Raw genomic sequence first — 23,556 nt, forward strand, 5'->3', positions numbered from 1 at the left:
TAATCCCTATATTATTGTAATTTCCTTAAATCAGTCTAGCATAGGTAACTTTTTAAAAAGTCTGCCTTGGGGCTTCCCTGGTGGCGCAGTGGTTGAGAATCTGCCTGCCAATGCAGGGGACACGGGTTTGAGCCCTGGTCCGGGAAGATCTCACATGCCGCGGAGCAACTGAGCCTGTGAGCCACAACTACTGAGCCTGCGCGTCTGGAGCCTGTGCTCTGCAACAAGAGAGGCCGGAGCCTGTGCTCTGCAACGAGAGGCCGCGATAGTGAGAGGCCCGCGCACCACGATTAAGAGTGGCCCCCGCTTGCCGCAACTAGAGAAAGCCCTTGCGCAGAAACGAAGACCCAACACAGCCAAAAATAAATTAAATAAATGAATAATTTAAAGAGTTAAAAAAAAAAAAGTCTGCCTCTATAATCGTTTATCCTTAACTGTTTTTCTGCTTCTCTTTTAGCTTGAGACAAGAACCTGAATCATCTCTCAGGAAAAGAGGTTTTGCAAGATAAAGGAAAAATCTTAATATTAGGGCAGACTGTCTGTGTTTCAGAACTTTGGTATAAGTCAGGGAAATGGTTGAACACATCATAGAATAGGAACATCTCAGACTGAGTTGAAAGTCAACTGGGAGATTGTCTTGTCCAGGAACAAGCAGATGTAAGATAGATTAATAGGCAAGGAGGAAGCAGGTAAAGAGCACAGATAGTTAAGAAAGGAGCTCATGACTATATTCAGCTGGGCATGATCACTGAATAAATACGTTATATATGTTCTGTTGTTTTCTAGTGGATCAGAATTTTTTTTTAGAAGAAGAATAAAGTATGAATTCATATAAGGTATTAGTAATTTAATAGAAGTTTTATTATTTTACATTTCCTGAGTCAAAGATTCTAAAAGTAACAAGTATCAACTGAAAGTCTGTAAAAATTATGAAGTTAAAAAAAGACTCCACTGAGTGATTTTGTTACGGAGTGGGTGGGAAAGCATGGGAGTGAAGGATACTCACTTTTTGTGGTAGAGCCTTTCATAATGCTTGAGTTTTTAGCATTAAAATTATTAACATTTATTAAAAATGTATTTTTAAAAAAATCCTCTTTGTTCAAAACTTTTGTAAACCATTGATCTAATTATGCTACACAAGGTGTGGTCCTTGAAGCAGCACATCAGTATGATCCAGTATCAGTGTCATACCCAATCACTCTTGGTAGAAATGTGGAATTTCAGGCCTCATTCCATACCTCCCAAGTCAAAACCTGCATTTTAAAAAGGTCTCCAGGTGATCTATACGCACATTAAATTTAAGAAGCACTAGTCTAATTCAACATAAATCATAACCCTCCCTAAGCCTTCCATGTAGTTGATCAGCCTTTGATACATCAGCAATGGGTAGCTCAGTACCTCCTGAGACAGTCAACATTTTCAAAAATAAACTCCTGAACTCCACCTGCCCATCCCCCAAACTAAATCCTCCCACAGTCTTTCCTTCCCTCGGTTAATGTCATCCTTCTAGTTGCTTATGCCATACAACTGAATTATCCTTATCTCCTTTGTCTCAAACCCCATGTGCAATCCATCTGCAAATTCTCTTGGCTCTACCTCTAAAACATCTCCAAGATCTGACCACTTCTCACCACTTCCACAGCCACAACCGTGGGCCAAACCACCATCATCTCCTGCCAAGATCATTGCAGTAGTCACAAGCCCTTGCCCTTCCCTGCCTACAGTCTATTCTTCACATATTGGCCTGAATTATGTGTTTAAATATAAATTGAATTATGCCACTTCTCTGCTCAAACCCTCTTAGAGTTTCTCATTTGATGAAGAAATCAACCCCTTAGTAATAAAAAAAAACTTCATATCACACATTCAGTTGACACAAATAATAGAAATAATCCTTAACCTTTAGAGACCAATATCAAACTCCCATTGGCTCTTTTGAACTGTGACTTCCTTTATTTTTAAATATATATTTCACCCCTTTTCTATCTTTGTCTATCTTTAGTCCCTGCTGGTGAGCCCTTCACTTCCTTCTATAGATAGATATTTAGTAAACAACAGAAGCAGTATTTCAAAACTGGGCATGTGTAAATTATTTTCCCCACAACTACATCTCACTCAAAATAACAGCCAAAGTCCTCACAATGGCCTATGAGGTTCCTCCATAGTGTCTCTCACCTCACGGCCTACTACTTTCCCTGGGCACACACTGTTTCTGCTGCCATTGGCTTCTTGGGCACACTCCTGCTTCAGGATCCTGTGCTCTCTTGGTGAGATGTCCTCTGATTAGGGCCATGCTGTCCACCTCTAGCTTCCCATTTTCTATCTTCCTCCCTGCTGTATTGCCTCCACAGCATTTCTTATAGTCTAATATACCAGATTATTTATTTATTTACTTTATTTATTTATAAATAACTGTCTCTCTCCTCCATTAAATTTAAGACCAGGGATTTTTCTTTGTCTTGTTCACTGATCTATACTCAATATCTAGAATAGTGCCTGATGCACAGCAGGCTCCCAATAAACATTTGTCAAATAATGACTAATGAACAAATAGTCCCATTTATGATTAGACTTTTATAATCTGAAAGACCTTTATTTCACTGAGCTGCAATTAATGTCATTATAATATCCACAAATTTAATGGTCCTAGGTCTATTCTTAGCTTCAGAAGGAATGACACATGATAAGCCAAGTATCTGAAGAATGGCCGCACATCAACTAGGAGTTTTCTCATCTTCAAATTTAAGATCTTCAGTTATTTTGGTCTTCCTGTTTTCCTTCAAAGGTAATATGTCTTTTTTTTTTTTAACTGGCTGCATTTAAGATTTTTCTCAAACTTCAGAAAAGACAAAAGCATCTCATCTCTCCTGAGATCTGTCTTAGGCTTTGAAACCTGTGTTGGGGGATGCAGATGCCGTTGCTCTCTCTCTCTCTCTTTGCTCAACATCCTGCCTCAGCCCATCAGGGAGCAGTCTCTTTATTGTCCATCTTTGATTTTCAATCATTTGAACATGTACCTAGGTGTAGTTTTCTTTGCACTTATCTTGCTTGGATTGAGGATAGGCTTCTTGAGTCTGCTAGTTAATGACTCTTGATAAATTTAGAAAAGTCTCAAGGTCTATCTCTTTAATTACTCGTTTTATTCCATTCAATCTTTCTTCTACTTCTTGTACTCTCATTACATGTTAGACCATTTGACAGTGACCCACATGTTTTCCATTTGTTCTGTTTCTTGTTCCTTTTTCCTTTTCTAATATTTTTTTTCCCTCTTTGTGCTTCAGTTTGGATAATTTCTCTGAAGCTATCTCTAAGTTCACTAATCCTATCTTTTGCTTTGTTCATCTGCAGTTATGGCTATCCAATGAGTCCTTAATTTCAGATACTGTATTATTCAGTTTTAGGATCTAATTTAAATAGAGCTAATTTCTATGAAATCCTCCATTTTTTCCACATTTTTCTTTACAGTATTAATAACAATTATTTCAAACTCCTGTCTACTAATTTCAAATCTCAGTCATCTGTGGGTCTTTTCCACTAGCTAAATTTTCTCCTGATAATGGGTCAAATCTTCCTGCTTTTTGGATATCTTTTTTCTTTTTTATCATGTATCAGACACCATGTATAAAAAGGCTACAGAAACAGAAGTCAACGTTATTTTCTCCCAGAGAAGGCACATCTATTCTCGCCAGGCAGCATGGATAAGGGGTGGATCATTTCCATCCAGTTGTGAACTGAACTAGGTTGGGGTTGGCTTGCAACTCTAACTAAACCCAATTCACCTTTGGTTTCAAACGTCTCAAGGGTGAGACGTCCTGTGTTTGTTGCAGGCCTTTCCCTACAATGTTGCACTGTTTAATAGAAACATAATGCAAACCACAATTGGGAGCCACCTATGTAAATGAAAATTTGCTGGCAGTTACACTGATAAAAGGATTAAAAAAAAACAGTGGAAAACAGTTGCAATAATATATTTAACTCAATATATCTAAAATATGGTCACTGCAATATATAATCGATATAAAGATTATTAATGAGATATTTTTCTTAATTCTTCAAAATCTTCAGTATCTTTTATACTTACAGAATATCTCAATTAGGATTGCCACATTTCAAAAGCAGAACAGTCACATGTAGTTAGTGGCTACTGTACTGAACAGTGCACCTCTAGCATGGCTTTGTCTTTTAAGGAATGTGAAACTTTGAGAAACTCAATTTCTTCTTGCCAGCTCCCTTCCACACTTGATACACAGAAAAAAGCACTGCGGAGGACTGACTGTATGTTTGAGGCTCCTCCAGATTCCAATATGTCACTCTAGCCTACGTGACTGATAAATGTCCCTTGATTTCTACTTCCCACAACAGAATCTCTCTGCTTATAGCCAGACGAAGCAAAAAGTTCCAGAGCTGAAAAGAGTACCCAGTGTCAAATGTAAAATAGATAGCTAGTGGGAAGCAGTCACATAGCACAGGGAGATCAGCTCAGCGCTTTGTGACCACCTAGAGGAGTGGGATAGGGAGGGTGGGAGGGAGACGCAAGAGGGAGGAGATATGGGGATACATGTATACATATAGCTGATTCACTTTGTTATACAGCAGAAACTCAACACACTATTGTAAAGCAATTATATTCCAATAAAGATGTAAAAAAACAACAAAAAACAAAGAGTACCCACTGTCCACTTACCTAGAAAGGGTATTTCTCTCTCTGAAATTTAATTCCTCTGGGCCTTTTTGTGACATCAATTAATATTTTTTTTCTTAAATCAGTTTTGTTGAGATATAACTGACATCCAGTTTGTCCTTTTGAGGTGTACAATTCAGTGTTTTATTTTGTATACTCTCATTTTACTAATTATATATCATTCATTGTACCTCACTACTATCTGATACTAGAACATTTTTATCACCCCCAAAAGAAATCCTATACCCATTAGCAGTCATTCTATTTTCCCCTCCTAGCTAACACTATTCTACTTTCTGTCTGTATGTATTTTTGTCTACTCTGGAAATTTCATATAGATGGAATCATATAATATGTGGCTCTTTGTGTTTGGCTTCTTTCACTTTGCGTTTTTCTAACATCGATCCATATTATAGCATATACTTCATCCCTTTCTATGGCGGAATAATTTTCTATTTTATGGGCATAACACGTTATACTTAACCATTCATCAGTTGATAAACCTTTGTGTAGTTTTGACTTTTTGGATATTATGAATAGTGCTGCTATGAACATTGGTGTGCATGCTTTTGTATGGATATATGTTTCAATTCTCTTGTGTACATACCTAGGAGTTAAATTCCTGCATCATATGGTAACTCTATGTTTAACCTTATGAGAAATTGCCAGTTTTCCACAGTAGAGGCACCATTTTACATTCCCACTAGAAATGTATGAGGGTTCCAATTTCTCCACATCTGTTGCCTTTTATATTATAACCATGCTAGTGGGTGTCATTTTGACTTGTATTTCCCTAATGACTAATGGGGTTGAACATCTTTACATGCGCTTATTAGCCATTTTTATATCTTCTTTGCATATATATCCAAATCCTTTGTACATTTTTTAACTGGTTGTCCATCAATTATTGAGTTGTAAGAGTTTTTTTACCTATTCTGGATATAAATCTCTTATCAGATAGGTGATTTGTAAATATTTTCTCCCATTCTGTGGATTGTCACTTTCTTGATAGAGTCCTTTGCAGCACAAAAGTTTATAATATTGATACAGTTCATTTTATCTATTTTTTCTTTTGTCCCCCATGCCTTTGGTGTCATTTATAAGAAAACATTATCTAATCGGAGGTCACAAAGATTTACTCCTATGCTTCCTTCTATAAGTTTCAGAATTTTAGCTCTTAATTGTACGTCTCTGATCCATTTGACTTAATTTTTGTATATAATGTCAGGTAAGGGTCCAATTTCATGTGGATATACAGATTTCTGAGTACCATTTGTTGAAAAACTATTCTTTACCATTGGATTGTCTTGGCTCCTTTATTAAAAACCAATTGATAGTAAATGTGATGGTTTATTTCTGGACTCTCAATTCTATTGTTGATCTGTATGTCTACCTTCATATCAGTACTCCACTAGCTTGATTATTGTTGTTTTGTCATAAATTTTGAAATCTGGAAGTGTGAATCCTCCAACTTTGTTCTTTTCCAAGATTGTTTTGGCTATTCTGGGTTCCTTGAAATTCCATATGAATAATTTTCCATATAGAAACTTTGCCAATTTCTACAAAGAAGCTAGCTGGAATTTTGATGTGGATTATGTTGAACTTGCAGATCATTTTGAGGAGTACTGACATCTAACAATACTAAGTCTTCTGATCTATGTAATTGGGATATAATTCCCGTGTATTTAGATCTTCTTTAATTTCTTTCAACAATGTTTTGTAGTTTTTAGAGTGTAAGTTGTATATTTATTTTGGTAAATTTATTTGTAAGTATTTAATTCTTTTTGATGCTATTATAAATGGAATTGCTTTCTTAATTTCACTTTTAAAGAGTTCATTGCTTATTATTATTGTGAACTGATATTTACACAGTCGTTCCTTGGTATCTGTGGGGGAATGGTCCAGGACCCGCCGGGAATACCAAAATCCATAGATACTCAAGTCCCTTAGAGTCAGCCCTCAATATCCATGGTTCTGTATCCACGGATTCAACCAACCATGGGCTGTGTAGTATTTACTATTGAAAAAAATCCACATATAAGTGGACCCATGCAGTTCAAACCTGTGTTGCTCAAGGGTTAACTATATATTGATTTTTTATCCTGCAACCTTGCTGAACTAGTTTATTGACCCAAAAGTTTTCCAAAGGATACCTTAGGATTTTCTATATACAAGGTCATGTCATCTGCAATAAGACACAGTTTTATTTCTTCCTTACCATCTGGGTACCTTTTATTTCATTTTCTTGCCCAACTGCCCTGGTTAGAACCTCTAATACAATGCTAAATAGAAGTGGTGAGAGCAGATATCTTGTCTTGCTCCTGATCTTAAGGCGAAAGCACCCACTCTCTGACTATGAACTATGTTAGCTGTGGGTTTTTTATAGATGCCATTTATCACACAGAGGAAGTTAGAAAAAACAAGACAGAAAGAAGAAACACAAAAGGCAGATTAAAAGAAAGAGGAAGTAAAAACATATGGAAAGGGAGCAGGAGAATTACATTACTAAATCACATAATCAGGGGGAGGGACTAAACGATAGAAATATGAATTTAAAAATAACTGAAGAGAATTCTAAAGAAATAGATTCTGAAATGCTCTGCCATTAGATAAGTATATGCTTTTGGAAAAACACATAAAAATTCTGTGTGCGTCGGTTTTGTCAATTAGAAAAAGAAAGTAAGGGCATTTATTCTGTAAACATAAAATAGCTATTATGTACTTTTTGTGTACATGTTTACATGTATTTTGTGTGAGGCAGGATGTGAGGCGCTGAAGATCTAAAGAGATAATGTACATTTTTAGACTTTATTTTTTGGCATTATATTTCTATATTCTATAAAATAAGTCAAACTATTAAAATAGTGAAATGGAATGAAATGAGATAGAGGCAAAGAAGGTAGAAAGTAAAGAAAGAAAAAATATGAAAAGGGAAAAGGTAAAGAATGAAGAAAGGTACAGAAAGGGAAGGAAAAATAAGGAAGGTCTGTAAAAATATAGAGAAGTGAATAAGAAAAGAGACTGAGGGAAAAAAAGTTCAAGAAGGACAAAGGGGAGGAAGCAATGAAGGGGGCACAGGAGAGCCACATCTCCACAAATGACTGCTGAAGAGCCAGAAAGGGGAAAGGGTAGAGGAGGAGAGGAAGTATCTTAGTGGTTCACTTTATTGATGGTGATAGGGTCTTTTAACATGAAACATATTTCTTTCACCAAAAGGAAAGTAGGAAACTCTTTGAGGACTACTTAGCTCTGAAGTGGAAAAGAAAAGATAAATATACCTAAAAGAATTTCCAAATGTTAGAAAATTAAATTGTTTTCACCCAAAAGGATTCTGCTGTAATCCTTTCTCTAGATACTGAGGAAGTCAAAATATGAGTTGTGATCTTGGCTCTGTCATTACTTGACTAGAGACAATTATTCTTCTGACTCCTCAGTTTCCTAATCTATAAAATAAGGAAGTTGGATTAGATGATTCCTAAGGCCTACTTCAGTTTTGACATCCTTAAATTTTACATAAGTTAGCAAAATAAAAATTATTTAAGGGATGAATACTATAAGCTACCAGAAAAAGTAATACAAGAAAGCAAGCAAGATATACAATTCAAAGGCAAAAAATGTCAACACAAATAACAGAAAAAACTGAGAAAACAAAACACCTAGGTCCACTTAAAGTAAAAATAGCTGTAACCCTCTAGGTGGTAAATGTATTACAAAAATCAGAATCTTTCTGAGCAGTAACATTTATTGGAGAACAGCAGAAATTTATTTCTGATAAGAGTGGGAGACTACAACATCTGAAAAACAGACCAGCAGGAAAAATAAGACACTTGTTCATCTGTATTTCTGTGACTTTTCTCACTTGGCATTATTTGCAACTGTACTTTTATGTCTGGCAGCAGTGCCAACTTCAGTACGAATGATATATTATTTTTATCATGTTGATTACATGTGTTCACCAGTTTAGTTGTCCATATATGCTTGGTGTGGTTTGCAAATAGTCAATGACAAAATCCAGAGCATGGCATTTTCACAGAAAGTGTTTACTGTGAAATTTCTCCTTAGAAGTTTGCTTTTCTTTACAGCTTTGATCCATATGACACGCACAGTCCTACATTTCAAATAATGGCTTATAGTTAAGAAAATGCTTCATTTTGATACAATATGACTATATTAGGATATGGTAGTTCTAGAGAGAACCTAATTTTCTCATGTAATTAGGAAATTTGGTCAAATTTAAAGTCTGCTAAAATTTTCCAAACTGCGCTTCTTCAGTTTTATGGTGACTTGGTACTTACATTCTGTTATTCATCAACACTTCACAGAAATACTTGATTTGTCTGAATGAATTTAAAAACCCACAACTGAAGAAAATCAGAAAAACCTGGTTTTAAATATCAAAAGATCCCGAATGAAAAGTATTTCTACAGGCCACACTGCGCAAGTTTTACTGATCAGTGTACTTCTTTGCAGTATGAAATTGTTGCAAGATTGAACATAAGAAAATAAACTTACTGGTAAATATCTTTCCTGAGGACAGATCTGCCAAGGGGATTGTCAGCCTGGGGAGCCATAGCAACAGAGCCAATCTTCAGAACCATGGTGTCTTCTTTTGCTGCCTGATTAGCTGTAAAAGAAATAGATTAATGAGGTATACAGTAGATCTGTATGCAACTTCATCTTTAAGGAAAATTTTTTGAATAATGGGATAGAGACAAATTAAGATAAGACCATAAATGAGAACAAGGAAAAATTTGTTTAAAATATAAATATTTAATGCTTTTCTTAACTATTTCCTTTACACCCCAATAACTAGTTCTCTGGATAGACAATTAAAATGGCAATGAAAAAAAACTCCACTCAACATGAAAACATGTGATATTAATTAAATGTAAGTAATATTGAAGCAGTATGTTTATCTAATTTCATGATCTGATAATACTACATCTTTCTCCCAAGTGATTTTCAGCCCTGGGGTTTCAACACTGCATTGTTGTTTACAAATATATTGAAGGATATCAGAAAGGCAGTAACAAATTCTCAAAGTTACTTGAATTTACACAATTAGTAATAATTAAATACAACGCGCGCACACACACACACACACACACACACACATATACATACAAACACACAATAGCACGTTAGGCTGTAACATGTCAGCTTAATGGCTGCAATGGTGAAGAAAATAATGGCTGCAATTATAAAGAAAGAAAAAACCCAGTAATTGATTAATACGTAAGGACACTTCAACTTTCTATTCTAGGCACTTTTTAATTTTAATAATTTCTATAGTGGAATTACTTGAGAAATAGTAATTTCACACTTGTGTAAAAGTTTTACTTCCTAATGGAATCTAAAGCTAAGTATTCTCAGAAAACAATAAAAGGTAAAAAGGTATATTAATTCTGATTCTTTTCTCTATACTGAATAAAAAATTTTATCACATGTTCTCATTATAAAAAGCCCAACAATTTTTCTATAAGTCACTGGCTAATTTAATGTCTTTTTCTAAAAATTATTTGGAATGAAAAGGTGTTCTTGATGGCCCCATTAATTTACATTAAATTTTACTCCCTCTTCCCCCACAGATGAGTCTACTGTAGTAGCTGTTTAAAATTGTTAACAATATACAACTTTTTGGGTTGTGAAGAAAACATATACAAAAATTCATAATTTCTCTCAAAGAACAACCATCTGCCACAAACGGAACAGAAAAGGACTGGCTGCAAGACCTCAGGAATATCCTGAACAGAACATGCCTACAAAGGCATACAATCCATATTTCCCAAACTGTGGTGGCCAAAGAATGCAAAAGCTAAGAGATTATTTCCAGCTGCTTCAGCAGAACACTCAGTATGGTCTGACTTAGATTAGTCTAAAAAAGAAAGTCAGAATTAAGAAAATCAAGAAAAGTAAGAAGAAAGATATTCAGTGAGGAAAAGAAAGAACCAGAATAAGATGTACATAAAGGGAGAGGCAAAATGGCAGGGGAAGGGGAAGGACAGCAAAAGGGGAAGAAAGAGACAAGCTATCATAATAAATATTAGCATGTGGATGCTACAATAAAGATGGTATTTTTAAATGTCCATAGCAAAAAAGTTCAAATAGAAAACTACTTCTCATGCAGTTGTACTATTTTCAAATGACTAGAGGTCTGGCTTGATTATAGGTCCTTATACTATGAACACTGTTTACATTTCATAGATCTTGCATTTTATGCCACGCTTATCAAATAGTTCCATGTGGGTAAAAACCTCTGATTAAGCAGAAGGCCTCAATTAAATCAATAAATAGTAAGCCTGGAGAATAGAGCATACCACAAAAGTGCAATTAGTGTACTTGCTAACTGTTCTTCTAGGCTACAGATACTACCGACCATATGAAAGTCTGAAATGTAATAGAAACACTGCAGTAAATGAGGTACATATGGAAGAAAAATGACGTACTTGGTGTTACATACAAAGCCAGATCCAAGAACAGAATTGTTTCTGTTAGAGCCAAAACTATTCTCACTATATTAAACTGACTATGAAGTTATAATAATAATGATAAAAAGCACTTAATGCAGATCATCCACAAACTAAATTAAAACAATTTTATTACAGAAAGTATTCAGCTTATCAAAATGTACCTTTGATATACAAAAAAATAATAAAAATAGATATTTATGCAAGAAAGTGCCTTGGGTCATTTCTTTAGTTACTTTATAGTTGGCAAAAGAACAAGCTGCCCTTTTTTTTTTAAATTTTGGTATTCTTTTTTTTTCTTTAATAAAAACATAAAAACATTTGAAGTTTGCAAATTTCATACCAATACAAGCAAACAGTACCATTAACAGAAACAGTTGAAGATTAGGGGAAAGATGATGATTCCATATAGGTTAATACGTATTTCGTATAAACAGCTGAACTGTGGTGGGAGTGGTAGTAGCTGTAGGCAGTGGTTGAAGGTGTACACGGGCAAGACTTCTGGGTCCTTGCTCTGGCAAGGATCAGACAAGAGATGTGGTCCACCTGGTCAGAGCTCGCAGCTAAGACTGCAGTCAAAGGCAAGACTCCTAAGCCAACATCATGCACCACAGATCTTCTCTATTTCTGTAAATCCAGAACTGGAGGGTATAACTCTCCCTGACAAAGCCTATTCATGCGATCTATGAGAGGCCCTAATAATTAACTCTGGGCCTTCCAACCTAATATGGATGTTGGTAGGTAACGCAACATCTTACTGGTGAATTACTCTTTATGAATTTATCTATCCCCACCTTGAACTTAAATATATATATATTTTTTAAAAGAACTTTATTGGAATATAATTGCTTCACAGTACCGTGTTAGTTTCTGTTGCACAACAAAGCGAATCAGCTATATGCATACACATGTCCCCATATCCCCTCCCTCTTGAGCCTCCCTCCCATCCTCCCTATTCCACCCCTCTAGGTCATCACAAAGCACCGAGCTGATCTCCCTGTGCTCTGCTGCTGCTTCCCACCAGCCAACAATTTTACATTCGGTCGTGTAAATATATCGATGCTACTCTCACTTTGCCCCAGTTTCGCCCTCCCACCCCATGTCCTCAAGTCCATTTTCTATGTCTACCTCTTTATTCCCACCCTGCAACTATGTTCATCAGTACCCTTTTTTTTTTTTAGATTCCATATATATGTGTTAGCATACGGTATTCGTTTTTCTCTTTCTGACTTACTTCACTCTGTATGACAGACTCTAGGTCTATCCACCTCACTACAAATAACTCAATTTCGTTTCTTTTTATGGCTAATATTCCATTGTATATATGTGCCACATCTTCTTTATCCATTCATCTGTCGATGGACACTTAGGTTGCTTCCATGTCCTGCCTATTGTAAATAGTGCTGCAGTGAACATTGTGGTACATGACTCTTTCTGAATTATGGTTTGCTCAGGGTATATGCCCAGTAGTGGGATTGCTGGGTCATATGGTAGTTCTATTTTTAGTTTTTTAAGGAACATCCATACTGTTTTCCATAGTGGTCGTATCAATTTACATTCCCACCAACAGTGAAAGAGGGTTCCCTTTTCTCCAAACCCTCTCCAGCATTTGTTGTTTGTTGATTTTTTGATGATGGCCATTCTGACCAGTGTGACCAACTACGCACTATAGTTTTGATTTGTGTTTCTCTAATGATTAGTGATGTTGAGCATCGTTTCATGTGTTTGTTGGCAATCTGTATACCTTCTTTGGAAAAATGTCTATTTAGAGCTTCTGCCCATTTTTGGATTGGGTTGTTTGTTTTATTGATATTGAGCAGGCTGAGCTTCTTGTATATTTTGGAAATTAATCCTTTGTCAGTTGCTTCCTTTGCAAACATTTTCTCCCATTCTGAAGGTGGTCTTTTGGTCTTGTGTATGGTTTCCTTTGCTGTGCAAAAGCTTTTCAGTTTCATTAGGTCCCATTTGTTTATTTTTGTTTTTATTTCCATTTCTCTAGGAGGTGGGTCAAAAAAGGATCTTGCTGTGATTTATGTCATACAGTGTTCTGCCTATGTTTTCCTCTAGAGTTTTATAGTGTCTGGTCTTACATTTAGGTCTTTAATGCATTTTGAGTTTATTTTTGCATTTGGTGTTATGGACTATTCTAATTTCATCTTTTACATGTAGCTGTCCAGTTTTCCCAGCACCACTTATCGAAGAGGCTGTCTTTTCTCCATTGTATGTTCTTACCTCCTTTGTCGTAAATTAGGTGCCCATATGTGCGTGGGCTTATCTCTGGGCATTCTATCCTGTACCATTGATCTATATTTCTGTTTTTGTACCAGTACCATACTGCCTTGATTACTGTAGCTTTGTGGTATACTTTGAAGTCAGGGAGCATGATTCCTCCAACTCCATTTTTCTTTCTCAAGATTGCTTTGGCGGACTTGAGGACATGGGGAGGGGGAAAGGTAAGCTGAGACAAAGAAAGAAAGTGGCATGGACATATATACACTACCAAATGTAAAACTGATAACTAGTAGGAAGCAGCTGCATAGCACAGGAAGATCAGCTTGGTACTTTGTGACCACCTAGAGGGGTGGGATACGGAGGATGGGAGGGAGGGAGATGCAAGAGGGAAGAGATATGGGGATATATGTATATGTATAGCTGATTCACTTTGTTGTAAAGCAGAAACTAACACACCATTGTAAGGCAATTATACTCCAATAAAGATGTTAAAAAAAAAAAGATTGCTTTGGCTATTCAGGGTCTCTTCTGTTTCCATACGAATTTTAAGATTTTTCGTTCTAATTCGGTGAAGAATGCCACTGGTGGTTTGATAGGGATTGCACTGACTGTAGATTGCTTTGAGGAGTAGAGTCAGTTTCACAATGTTGATTCTTCCAATCCAAGAACATGGTATATTTCTCTGTTTATGTCATCATTAATTTCTTTCATCAGTTTTTTACAGTTTTCTGAGTAAAAGTCTTTCACCTCCTTAGGCAGGTTTATTCCTTGGTATTTTATTCTTTTTGTTGCAATGGTAAATGGGAGTGTTTCCTTAATTTCTCTTTCTGATTTTTTGTTGTTGGTGTATAGGAATGCCAGAGATTTCTGTGCATTAATTTTGTATCCGGCAACCTTACCAAATGCACTGATTAGTTCTAGGAGTTTTCTGGTGGCATCTTTAGGATTTTCTACGTATAGTATCATGTCATTGGCAAAGAGAGGCAGTTTTATTTCTTCTTTTCCAATTTGGATTCCTTTTACGTCTTTTTCTTCTCTGACTGTCGTGGCTAGGACTTCCAAAACTATGTTGAATAATAGTGGTGAGAGTGGACATCCTTGTCTTCTTCCTGATCTTAGTGGAAATGCTTTCAGTTTTTCACCATTGAGTATGATGCTTGCTGTGGGTTTGTCACATATGGCCTTTATTATGTTGAGGTAGGTAGCCTCTATGCCCATTTTCTGGAGAGTTTTTATCATAAATGGGTGTTGAATTTTGTCAAAAGCTTTTTCTGCATCTATTGACATGATCATATGCTGTTTATTCCTTAATCTGTTAACATAGTGTATCACATTGAGTGATTTGCATATATTGAAGATTCCTTGCTTCCCTGGGATAAATCCCACTTGATCATGCTGTATGATCCGTTTTCTTTTTTTTTTTTTGCGGTACACGGGCCTCTCACTGTTGTGGCCTCTCCTGTTGCGGAGCACAGGCTCAGCGGCCATGGCTCACGGGCCCAGCCACTCCGCGGCATGTGGGATCTTTCCAGACCGGGGCACAAACCTGCATCCCCTGCATCGGCAGGCGGACTCTCAACCACTGCACCACCAGGGAAACCCTGTATGATCCTTTTAATGTGCTGTTGGATTGTTTGCTAGCATTTTATTGAGGATTTTTGCATCTATGTTCATCAGTGATATTGGTCTACAATTTCCTTTTTTGTGTGATAACTTTTTCTAGTTTTGGTATCAGGGTAATGGTGGCTTCGTAGAATGAATTTGGGAGTGTTTCTCCCTCTGCAACTTTCTGGAAGAGTTTGAGAAGGATCGGTATTAGCTCTTCTCTAAATGTTTGATAGAATTTGCCTGTGAAGCCATCTGGTCCTGGACTTTTGTTTGTTGGAAGATTTTTAATTATGGTTTCAATGTCATTACTTGTGATTCGTCTGTTTATATTTTCTAATTCTTCCTGGTTCAGTCTTCGAAAATTGTACCTTTCCAAGAATTTGTCCATTTCTTTGTGGTTGTCCATTTAATTGGCATATACTTGTTTGCAGTAGTCTCTTATAATCCTTTGTATTACTGCAGTGTCAGTTGTGATTTTTCCTTTTTCATTTCTTATTTTATTGATTTGTGTCCTCTTCCTTTTTTTCTTGATGAGTCTGGCTAATGGTTTATCAATTATGTTTATCTTCTCAAAGAACCAGCTTTTAGTTTTGTTGATCTTTGCTACTGTTTTCTTCATTTCCATTTCATTTATTTCTCTTCTGATCGTTATGATTTCTTTCCTTCTACTGATTTTGGGTTTTCTTTGTTCTTCTTTCTCTAGTTGTTATAAGTGTAGTGTAGATTGTTTATTTGAGATTTTTCTTGTTTCTTGGGGTGAGACTGAATTACTATAAACTTCCCTCTTAGAACTGCTTTTGCTGCGTCCCATAGGTTTTGGGTCGTCATGTTTTTATTGTCATTTGTTTCTACGCATTTTTAAATTTCTTCTTTGATTTCTTCAGTGATCTCTTGGTTATTTAGTAGTGCACTGTTTAGCTTCCAGGTATTTGTGTCTTTTACAGTGTTTTTCCTGTAACTGATTTCCAGTCTCATAGCATTGTGGTCAGAAAAGATGTTTGATACGATTTCAATTATCTTAAAGATTCTGAGGCTTGATTTGTGACCCACGATGTGATCTATCCAGGAGAATGTTCCATGTGCACTTGAGAAGAAAGTGTATTCTGCCACTTTTGGGTGAAATGTTCTATAAATATCAATTCGATCTATCTGGTCTATTGTGTCATTTAAAGCTTGTGTTTCCTTATTTATTTTCTGTTTGGATGATCTGTCCATTGGCATAAGTGGGGTGTATAAGTCCCCTACTATTATTGTGTTACTGTCGATTTCTCTTTTCATGGTTGTTGGCATTTGCCTTATGTACTGAGGTGCTCCTATGTTGGGTGCATAAACATTTATAATTGTTATACCTTCTTGGATTGATCCTTTGGTCATTATGTAGTGTCCCTCCTTACCTCTTGTATCAGTCTTTAAAGTCAATTTTATCTGATACGTGTATTGCTACTCCAGCTTTCTTCTGATTTCCATTTGCATGGAATATCTTTTTCCATCTCTTTACTTTCAATGTATCCCTAGGTCTGAAGTGGGTCTCTTGTAGACAGCATACATATGGCTCTTGTTTTTATATCCATTCACCCAGTCTGTGTCTTTTGGTTGAGGCATTTACACTCAAGGTTATTATCTATATGTGTTTCTATTACCATTTTCTTAATTGTTTTGGGTTTGTTTTGTGGGTATTTTTCTTCTCTTGTGTTTCTTGCTTAGAGAAGTTTCTTTAGCATTTGCTGTAAAGCTGGTTTGGTGGTGCCAAATTCTTGTAGCTTTTGCTTGTCTGAAAAGCTTTTGACTTCTCCATTGAATCTGAATGATCCTTGCTGGGTAGAGTAATCTTGCTTGTAGGTTTCTCTCTTTCATCTCTTTAAATATATCCTGCCACTCCCTTCTGGCCTGCAGAGTATCCACTGAAAAATCAGCTGATAACCTTACGTGGATTCCTTTGTATGCTATTTTTTTGTTTTTCCCTTGATGCTTTTAATATTTCTTATTTGAATTTAATTTTTGTTAGTTTGATTAATATGTGTCTTTTTGTGTTTTTCCTCGGGTTTATCCTGTATGGGACTTGCTGTGCTTCCTGGATTTGGGTGACTATTTCCTTTCCCATGTTAGAGAAGTTTTCCACTATAATCTCTTCAAATATTTTCTCAGACCCTTTCTTTTTCTCTTCTTCTGGAACTCCTAGAATTCGAATGTTGGTGCGTTTAGCGTTGTCCCACAGGTCTCTGCGATAGTCTTCAATTCTTTTCATTCTTTTTTCTTTGTTCTGCTCCTCGGCAGTTATTTCCACCATTTTGTCTTCCAGCTCATTTATTCATTCTTCTGCCTTGGTTATTTTGTTATTGATTCCTTCTAGTGTATTTTTCATTTCAGTTATTTTGTTGTTCATCTCTCTTTGTTTGTTCTTTAGTTCTTCTAGATCTTTGTTAAACATTTCTTGTATTCTCTCAATCTATATTTCCATTCTACTTCCGAGATTCTGTATCATCTTTCTCATTACTCTGAATTCTTTTCCAGGTAGATTGCCTATTTCCTCTTCATTTATTTGGTCTTGTAGGTCTTGTACCTTGCTCCTTTATCTGTGACATATTTTTTGCTGTCTCATTTTTTTTTTTTTTAATGAGTGGGACTGTGTTTCTGTTTTATTGGTTGTTTGGCATGAAGCTTCCAACACTGGAGTTTGTAGGCTATTGGGTAGAGCTGGGTCTTGGTGCTGAGATGAGGACCTCTGTGAGACCTCACTCTGATGAATATTCCCTGGGGTCTGAGGTTCTCTGTTAGCCCAGTGGTTTGGACCTGGAGCTCCCACCACAGGAGCTTCTGCCTGACCCCGGGCTCGCGAACCAAGATCCTGCAAGCCACATGGGGTGGCCAAAAAAAAAAAAAAAAGAGAGAATAACAAGGTAAAAAATAAATTTAGACTAGGAAACTGACAGATATGTTAGAAAGTATATAAAAATAAAAATATAGATGAATCAACAACTGGAAGGTACATCAGTACCACAATAGGAAGAAAGAGGTAGAGGGGGGGAAAAAAACTGTGTGTGTGTGGGGGAAGGCCTTGGCTGTGGAAGGCATGGCCTAAGCCAGGGCGAGGTTTGGGCAGTGGGTGGGGCCAATGCTCAGGACCACAGGGCAGGAAAAGGCCATGGGGTCCGTGGGGGATGGGGTTTAGGCTCAAGAAACAGAAGGGGCCCAGGCATGCCCTCCACCCCTGGTCTCAGAGGGCAGCGGACCTCACCTGGGAGCCCAGCAGGCTTCCTGAGCTCCAATGGGCAGGGCAAACACGCTCCTCTCCTCTCCTGCTCCTCTGGTCTGGGGTCTGGGAGGGCCCCTCCCGCCTGCCTCTCCTGATCTCCCCGGTCTCCCTCCTATGCCCCCAAGGACCCACACAGCCTGGAGGGGGCTTGGAGGGCAGGGTAACGGCCTGGGAGCTCAACAGGCTCCCCAAGCCTGAATGGGTGGGGCAATCGCCCTCCGCTCCTCTCCCGCTCCTTCCCAAAGGCCCCTCCCACCTGCCTCTCCTGTTCTCCCCTCTGCCTCCTTTCTATGCCCCCAGTACCCACATGACCTGGAGGGGGCTTTGGAGGGCAGGGGATCTGCCTGGGAGCTCAGCAGGCTCCCCTGGCCTGAGTGGGCGGGGCAAATACCCTCTGCTCCTCTCCTGCTCCTCCCACAGGGCCCCTCCCACCTGCCTCTCCTGATCTCCCCAGCCTCCCTCCTATGACCCAAGGACCCACATGGCCTGGATGGGGCTTTGGAGGGGGGGGAACCGGCTTGGGCGCTCAGCAGGCTCCCTGGCCCAAGTGGGCCAGGCAATCGCCCTCCACTCCTCTCCCGCTCTTCCTGGAGAGTCCCTCCCACCTGCCTCTTATGACCTCCCCAGCCTCAGGGGTGCCGATCCTTTCTGGCCTCCACTTCTCCTTCTCTCTCAGTCCCCCTATGTGCTACCGGTTCAATCTGGGGTTCCTCCCATCCCCTTGGGCATCAGAGTCCTCCACCGGCAGCCAGCAGGCACCCTAGTTGTGGGGAGATGCTAACTCCACGTCTTCCCACACAGCCATCTTGACTCCACCTCAAAGCTTCTCTTTTTTCGTTTACTTCACCTGCATTTACTAGTTGGACCAAATGAGGAAATGTTCCCTCTAGAAGCATTTTCAACACAAAAATGAATGCCTTCCTTCTTTGCTTTAACTGTATTTTTAAAAATTAAGTCTCATGAGGAACTACTCACTCTAGAAGACTCATTAGATCCAAAACTCAGTCCTCTGTTATGAAATAAGTAGCTCTAGCTGGAAGACAAACACCTGTAGATTCAGAATCTTGATAATAACTGCACATAAAGCAAGCAATATTCAAGTCGAAAACCAGACTTTCAATATCACTTCTTTAAATATTAGAATGTTAAATATAATTTTCTTATTGTTAAATGAATTTTAAGATGAACTATTATAAACTTTTACATTTACTGTAAAATGAAACATGAGTCTGAAAGATTTTATCTTTTCTTGAGGCAAGAGTATGTATTGAAAATGAAAAGGCTATGAACTCTGAAATTATGAGCTTGTATAAGTAACCAAAAGCTTAAATAAGGAGCAGAATTTTCATGTAATTGTCAGACAAAGTCAGACTGTTGATCATAACTAAGTTTCCTTAAATTCAACATAAAATAAAAGCATTTTAGAGACTTCAATTTTTCCTTTAAGATTCTCAATATAAACTCTACATAATAAAACATCTAAAGTCTCAAGTTTTATAAAGCCAGAACTATACTGACAACCCTACACAAAGCCATCAACAAAAGGTTTTATTAGTTATTGTCATACTTGCAGTTTAAGACAGAAAGAAGCTTCAATAAATGTGTAACCTAATGATTATGTATATTAATGGGAAATGTAGTTGCATCTAGTTTACCAATCATCTCTGATCGACAGGCACAAATTGCTTGGAGATAGTTTTATAAAATAGTTCCGGCTGAGAAGTATGATATAGCAGCATTTTAGTATGTTATCACACTCAATAAGACATAATTTACATTTGGTTTAATTAATCTGATAAAAATATTATGACCATTTGAATTAAGAGTAGCAATGCTGAAAGATAACGTGTCAAAAAAATCTAACATAATACGTCAAAACCTTTGAATTTTTGGCATGCATTTTTATATACTTTTTTGTGGATAGGCACATAGTTTGGCAATTCATAACATCTCAGGTAGATACAGATATGAGAACAGGTACAAGTAAAGATGTGTACATGTAGATATAAATATAGATATACACATAGAGAGACACACACACAAACACACACACACACACACACACACACAAGGCAAAGACACCCCAAAAATGAAAAGACATATGCAATACAATGTAGGTCAAACAAAAGGCTTAACACAAAGAGCTCTTAACAAATGATGAAGTTGAGCAACTCCTTAGAAAAAAAGTGTACTTTTCATTAATGAGACTGAGAAAAGACCAAAAAGTTTCATAAACCTCTGTTAGAATGACAGTGTGGAAACAGTATACACTGCTACAGCCATTTAGGGGGGCATTTTGACATCCCTTAATATTTTGAAGATATTTATACCCTTTGATCTAGCAATCCTTTTGCTAGGAATTTATTTTATATATACTCACCCAAGTCATGAAAAATGCCACTAAAAAGGTGTTTATTACAAAAAGTATTCACACAAGCAAAGGATTAAAATTAACCAAAAGTCCACAGAGAAATGTGGCAGACCATATTTTCCAAAGATGGCTATAACAAGATCCCACCCACAGCCTCACCGCATACTCTTATTCAAGGTTACCTGCTTAGCAGGTGCTTAGGGATCAGAATTTTGAACTTATACCTTAAAAATCCCACCACAAGCACCACCAAAAAAAAAAGAAAAAAGCAGCTTTAAAAATAAAATAGCAAGAGTTTAGAAATTTTCTTGCAATTACAATCAATTGGAGATTTTCCTAGTTATAGCAGCCAAATGGGAAATTTAAACCAACATCAACAAAACTGTGTGATATATAGTATTAGTCATGAAACATAACTAATTGGTCATAAAACAATAAGCCAACAAATGACAAACAAACAAAACAAATGCACACACAAGGGAAATAAAGCTGTTCCTTTCCCACCCTTTTCTCAAATAGCCAGATTTGTATTCCTTCAGACATCTACACAAATCAATGAAACACAAGAACCTGTTTCAATAAACCACCACTGAGTATGACAGAAAAAAGAAGCTAGAGTTAACCACGGAAACTGCTGACCTGTGTCTCATTGTGAAGGTGCTCAGCACACAGGTACTACCACCCCTACTAAGAGGGAGCTCCCATTGCTCTTCCCGTTGACTCAACTATGCCTGCACATCAGTATTGTTCAGAAAATACCATAAATCCTGTCCTAGTCAAAAGGGCTTCCAAGCAGATTGATGGTTACTCAAAAACACAGAATCCTAAACAAAGAACTACATATAAGCCAGCAATTTCACTCCTAGGTATATATCCAAAAGAATTAAAAATGGGCTCAAACAGACGTTTGTATATAGTAGCATTACTCACAATAGCCAACCCAACAGTGGAAACAACCTAAGTATCTGATAGAGACTGGATAAACAAAATGGGGTGTATCTACACAATAGATATTATTCGGGCATAAAAAGAAATGAAACTGTGATACATGCTACAACACGAATGGACCCGGAAAACATTATGCTAAGTGAAATAAGCCAGACGCAAAAGGACAAATATTCTGTGATTCAACTTTTATGAAATATCTAGAAGAGGAAAATTCAGAGAGACAGAAAGTAAATCAGAGGTTACCAAGGGGGAGTTACTGCTTAATATATAAGGCATAGAGTTGCTGTTTGGGGTGATGAAAACATTTTGGAAATAGACAGTGGTGAAGGCTGCACAAGATTGTCAATATAATTTATGCCATTAATGCAGTGTGTGGTGTGTTTGCTAATTTTTTAAAGCAATTTTTAATTATCTTAGGTATATAGAACACAACATTTGAGTTTAACAAAACAACTGAAAGTATAAGCTTTACTAGCAAAAGACCTAAAGAAAAAAAATCTCATATTTCTTACTCTAGTAATTAGTAGAGTCAGAAACATACCCAATATTTTGATATAACTCCTAAAGATTTAGTTGTAAAGTGACTATAACATATTTACTCTTTTTAAAATACACCAAACTGCAACCTACAACCTGCTACCATATTACAAAAAGAAAAACTAAAGTCCTTAGATGTAGGTTATTGAAAATCATAGCAAAAAAAAAAAAATTCTGAAGACATACCTTCAATACTTGGCTGTATTTCTTCTGTTTTTGGAACAAAAATTCTGATTACACTTGTGTTGATATAAATCAAAGGTAAATTGCGTGAAGTCAGCGTATGGGTCCTCATGGGCTGACCAGGAGATTTTCTTTTCTCTTTTTGGGTCCTTGGTAGTTTTGCTTGAAATATACTTGCAATGGCATTAAGTAAAGGAAAACAAAGGACAATATCAAAGGCTTGTGCTGAAAGAAGTATTTCATGAAGAAAATGAGGGGAACCATCTGTTAAACCTTCAGGTAACTTATGAAAACTTCTTCGCTCATTTCTTGATGTTAACTTGTGGCGAACATTTTTTGTTACAGCTTTCGTATATGTCAAAGAGAGAAATCCATGCTGCTGATGAGAGCCATCTAGAAGTTTTGCAGTTGTCTGTTCCAGAAAAAGGAAATCACAATACATGTTTATTAAAAAAAGGGGAAAAAAACACAAAACAAACTATTTGAAAGCAGAAAACAATCTCGGTTGATACTTTAATCTTTTATCACGTCCACACTTTTTTTTTTCATGACTGGTCAGCTGTTTATTACAAATAAAAAAATAAAAGCATACTTCTTAATGAGCACATTACTGATCAATTCCATAAACAGGGCAAAAGCCTCTAAGACAAAATGACTGAACTTGAAGTTAGGAATCCTGAGTTGTAGTTCTAGATCTTGAGTGAGGTAATTAACCTCTTTGTGCTTGTTTCTATAATTTCTACTTTTTCTGTAACGTTCAGAATTTAGAACAGATCATATCTAGATTTATCTTTTCATTCTTGATAATTTTTCATTAAGAGTAGTAATATGCCATCATAATTTGGGTCAGAGAGGGGTTTTCTATGTACGCGAAATTGAAATACCATGTTATGTATTTCCATTTGTGAAATGGAACCAATAGTTTTCCTGAACCAATTAATGTACATAAAATTCTAATTTGCATATTACTCAAAATAAAATTAGAGTTAAGTTGTTATATTCCACATTCCCAACCCCTCTTCCCAAGGCCTGATGAAGACTTTTAGGTATTAGAGTCCAAAGAGTGATGTTAAGAGAGGAAGTGAACCAAGGAAGAAGAACAAGAAGGAAATACATTCACATAAAAAAGAAAAAAGTTAGAAGTAGCAAAGCAGCAATGTGTTTGAGCCTGTTATCCCATCACTAGTAAACCTCTTCTACTTCCATTTTCTTCCTCTCATTTTGTTGCCTATCACCTAATGAAAAGAAAATAGTATGAAATTCAGTTTTTACTGTT

General features: G+C 36.9%; 1 protein-coding gene across 14 annotated transcripts in view; it reads right to left on the reverse strand.

The window, feature by feature from the left end:
- VPS13B (vacuolar protein sorting 13 homolog B) overlaps positions 1 to 23,556 on the reverse strand; it is a 795,150-nt gene that overhangs the window by 352,257 nt on the left and 419,337 nt on the right. For all 14 annotated transcript variants that reach the window (XM_089898526.1, XM_089898529.1, XM_089898532.1 and 11 more), the window contains 2 exons: positions 22,284 to 22,692; positions 9,194 to 9,305 (listed from right to left, as the gene is read on the reverse strand). In XM_089898526.1, coding sequence (XP_089754652.1) covers positions 9,194 to 9,305; positions 22,284 to 22,692 — 521 coding nt within the window. The remainder of the gene's footprint in view (positions 1 to 9,193; positions 9,306 to 22,283; positions 22,693 to 23,556) is intronic.

Source organism: Delphinapterus leucas, chromosome 17 (assembly GCF_059928025.1).
Source record: "Delphinapterus leucas isolate spDelLeu-1000000601 "Yukka" chromosome 17, BTC_Dleu_Yukka2, whole genome shotgun sequence".
NCBI lineage: Eukaryota > Metazoa > Chordata > Mammalia > Artiodactyla > Monodontidae > Delphinapterus > Delphinapterus leucas.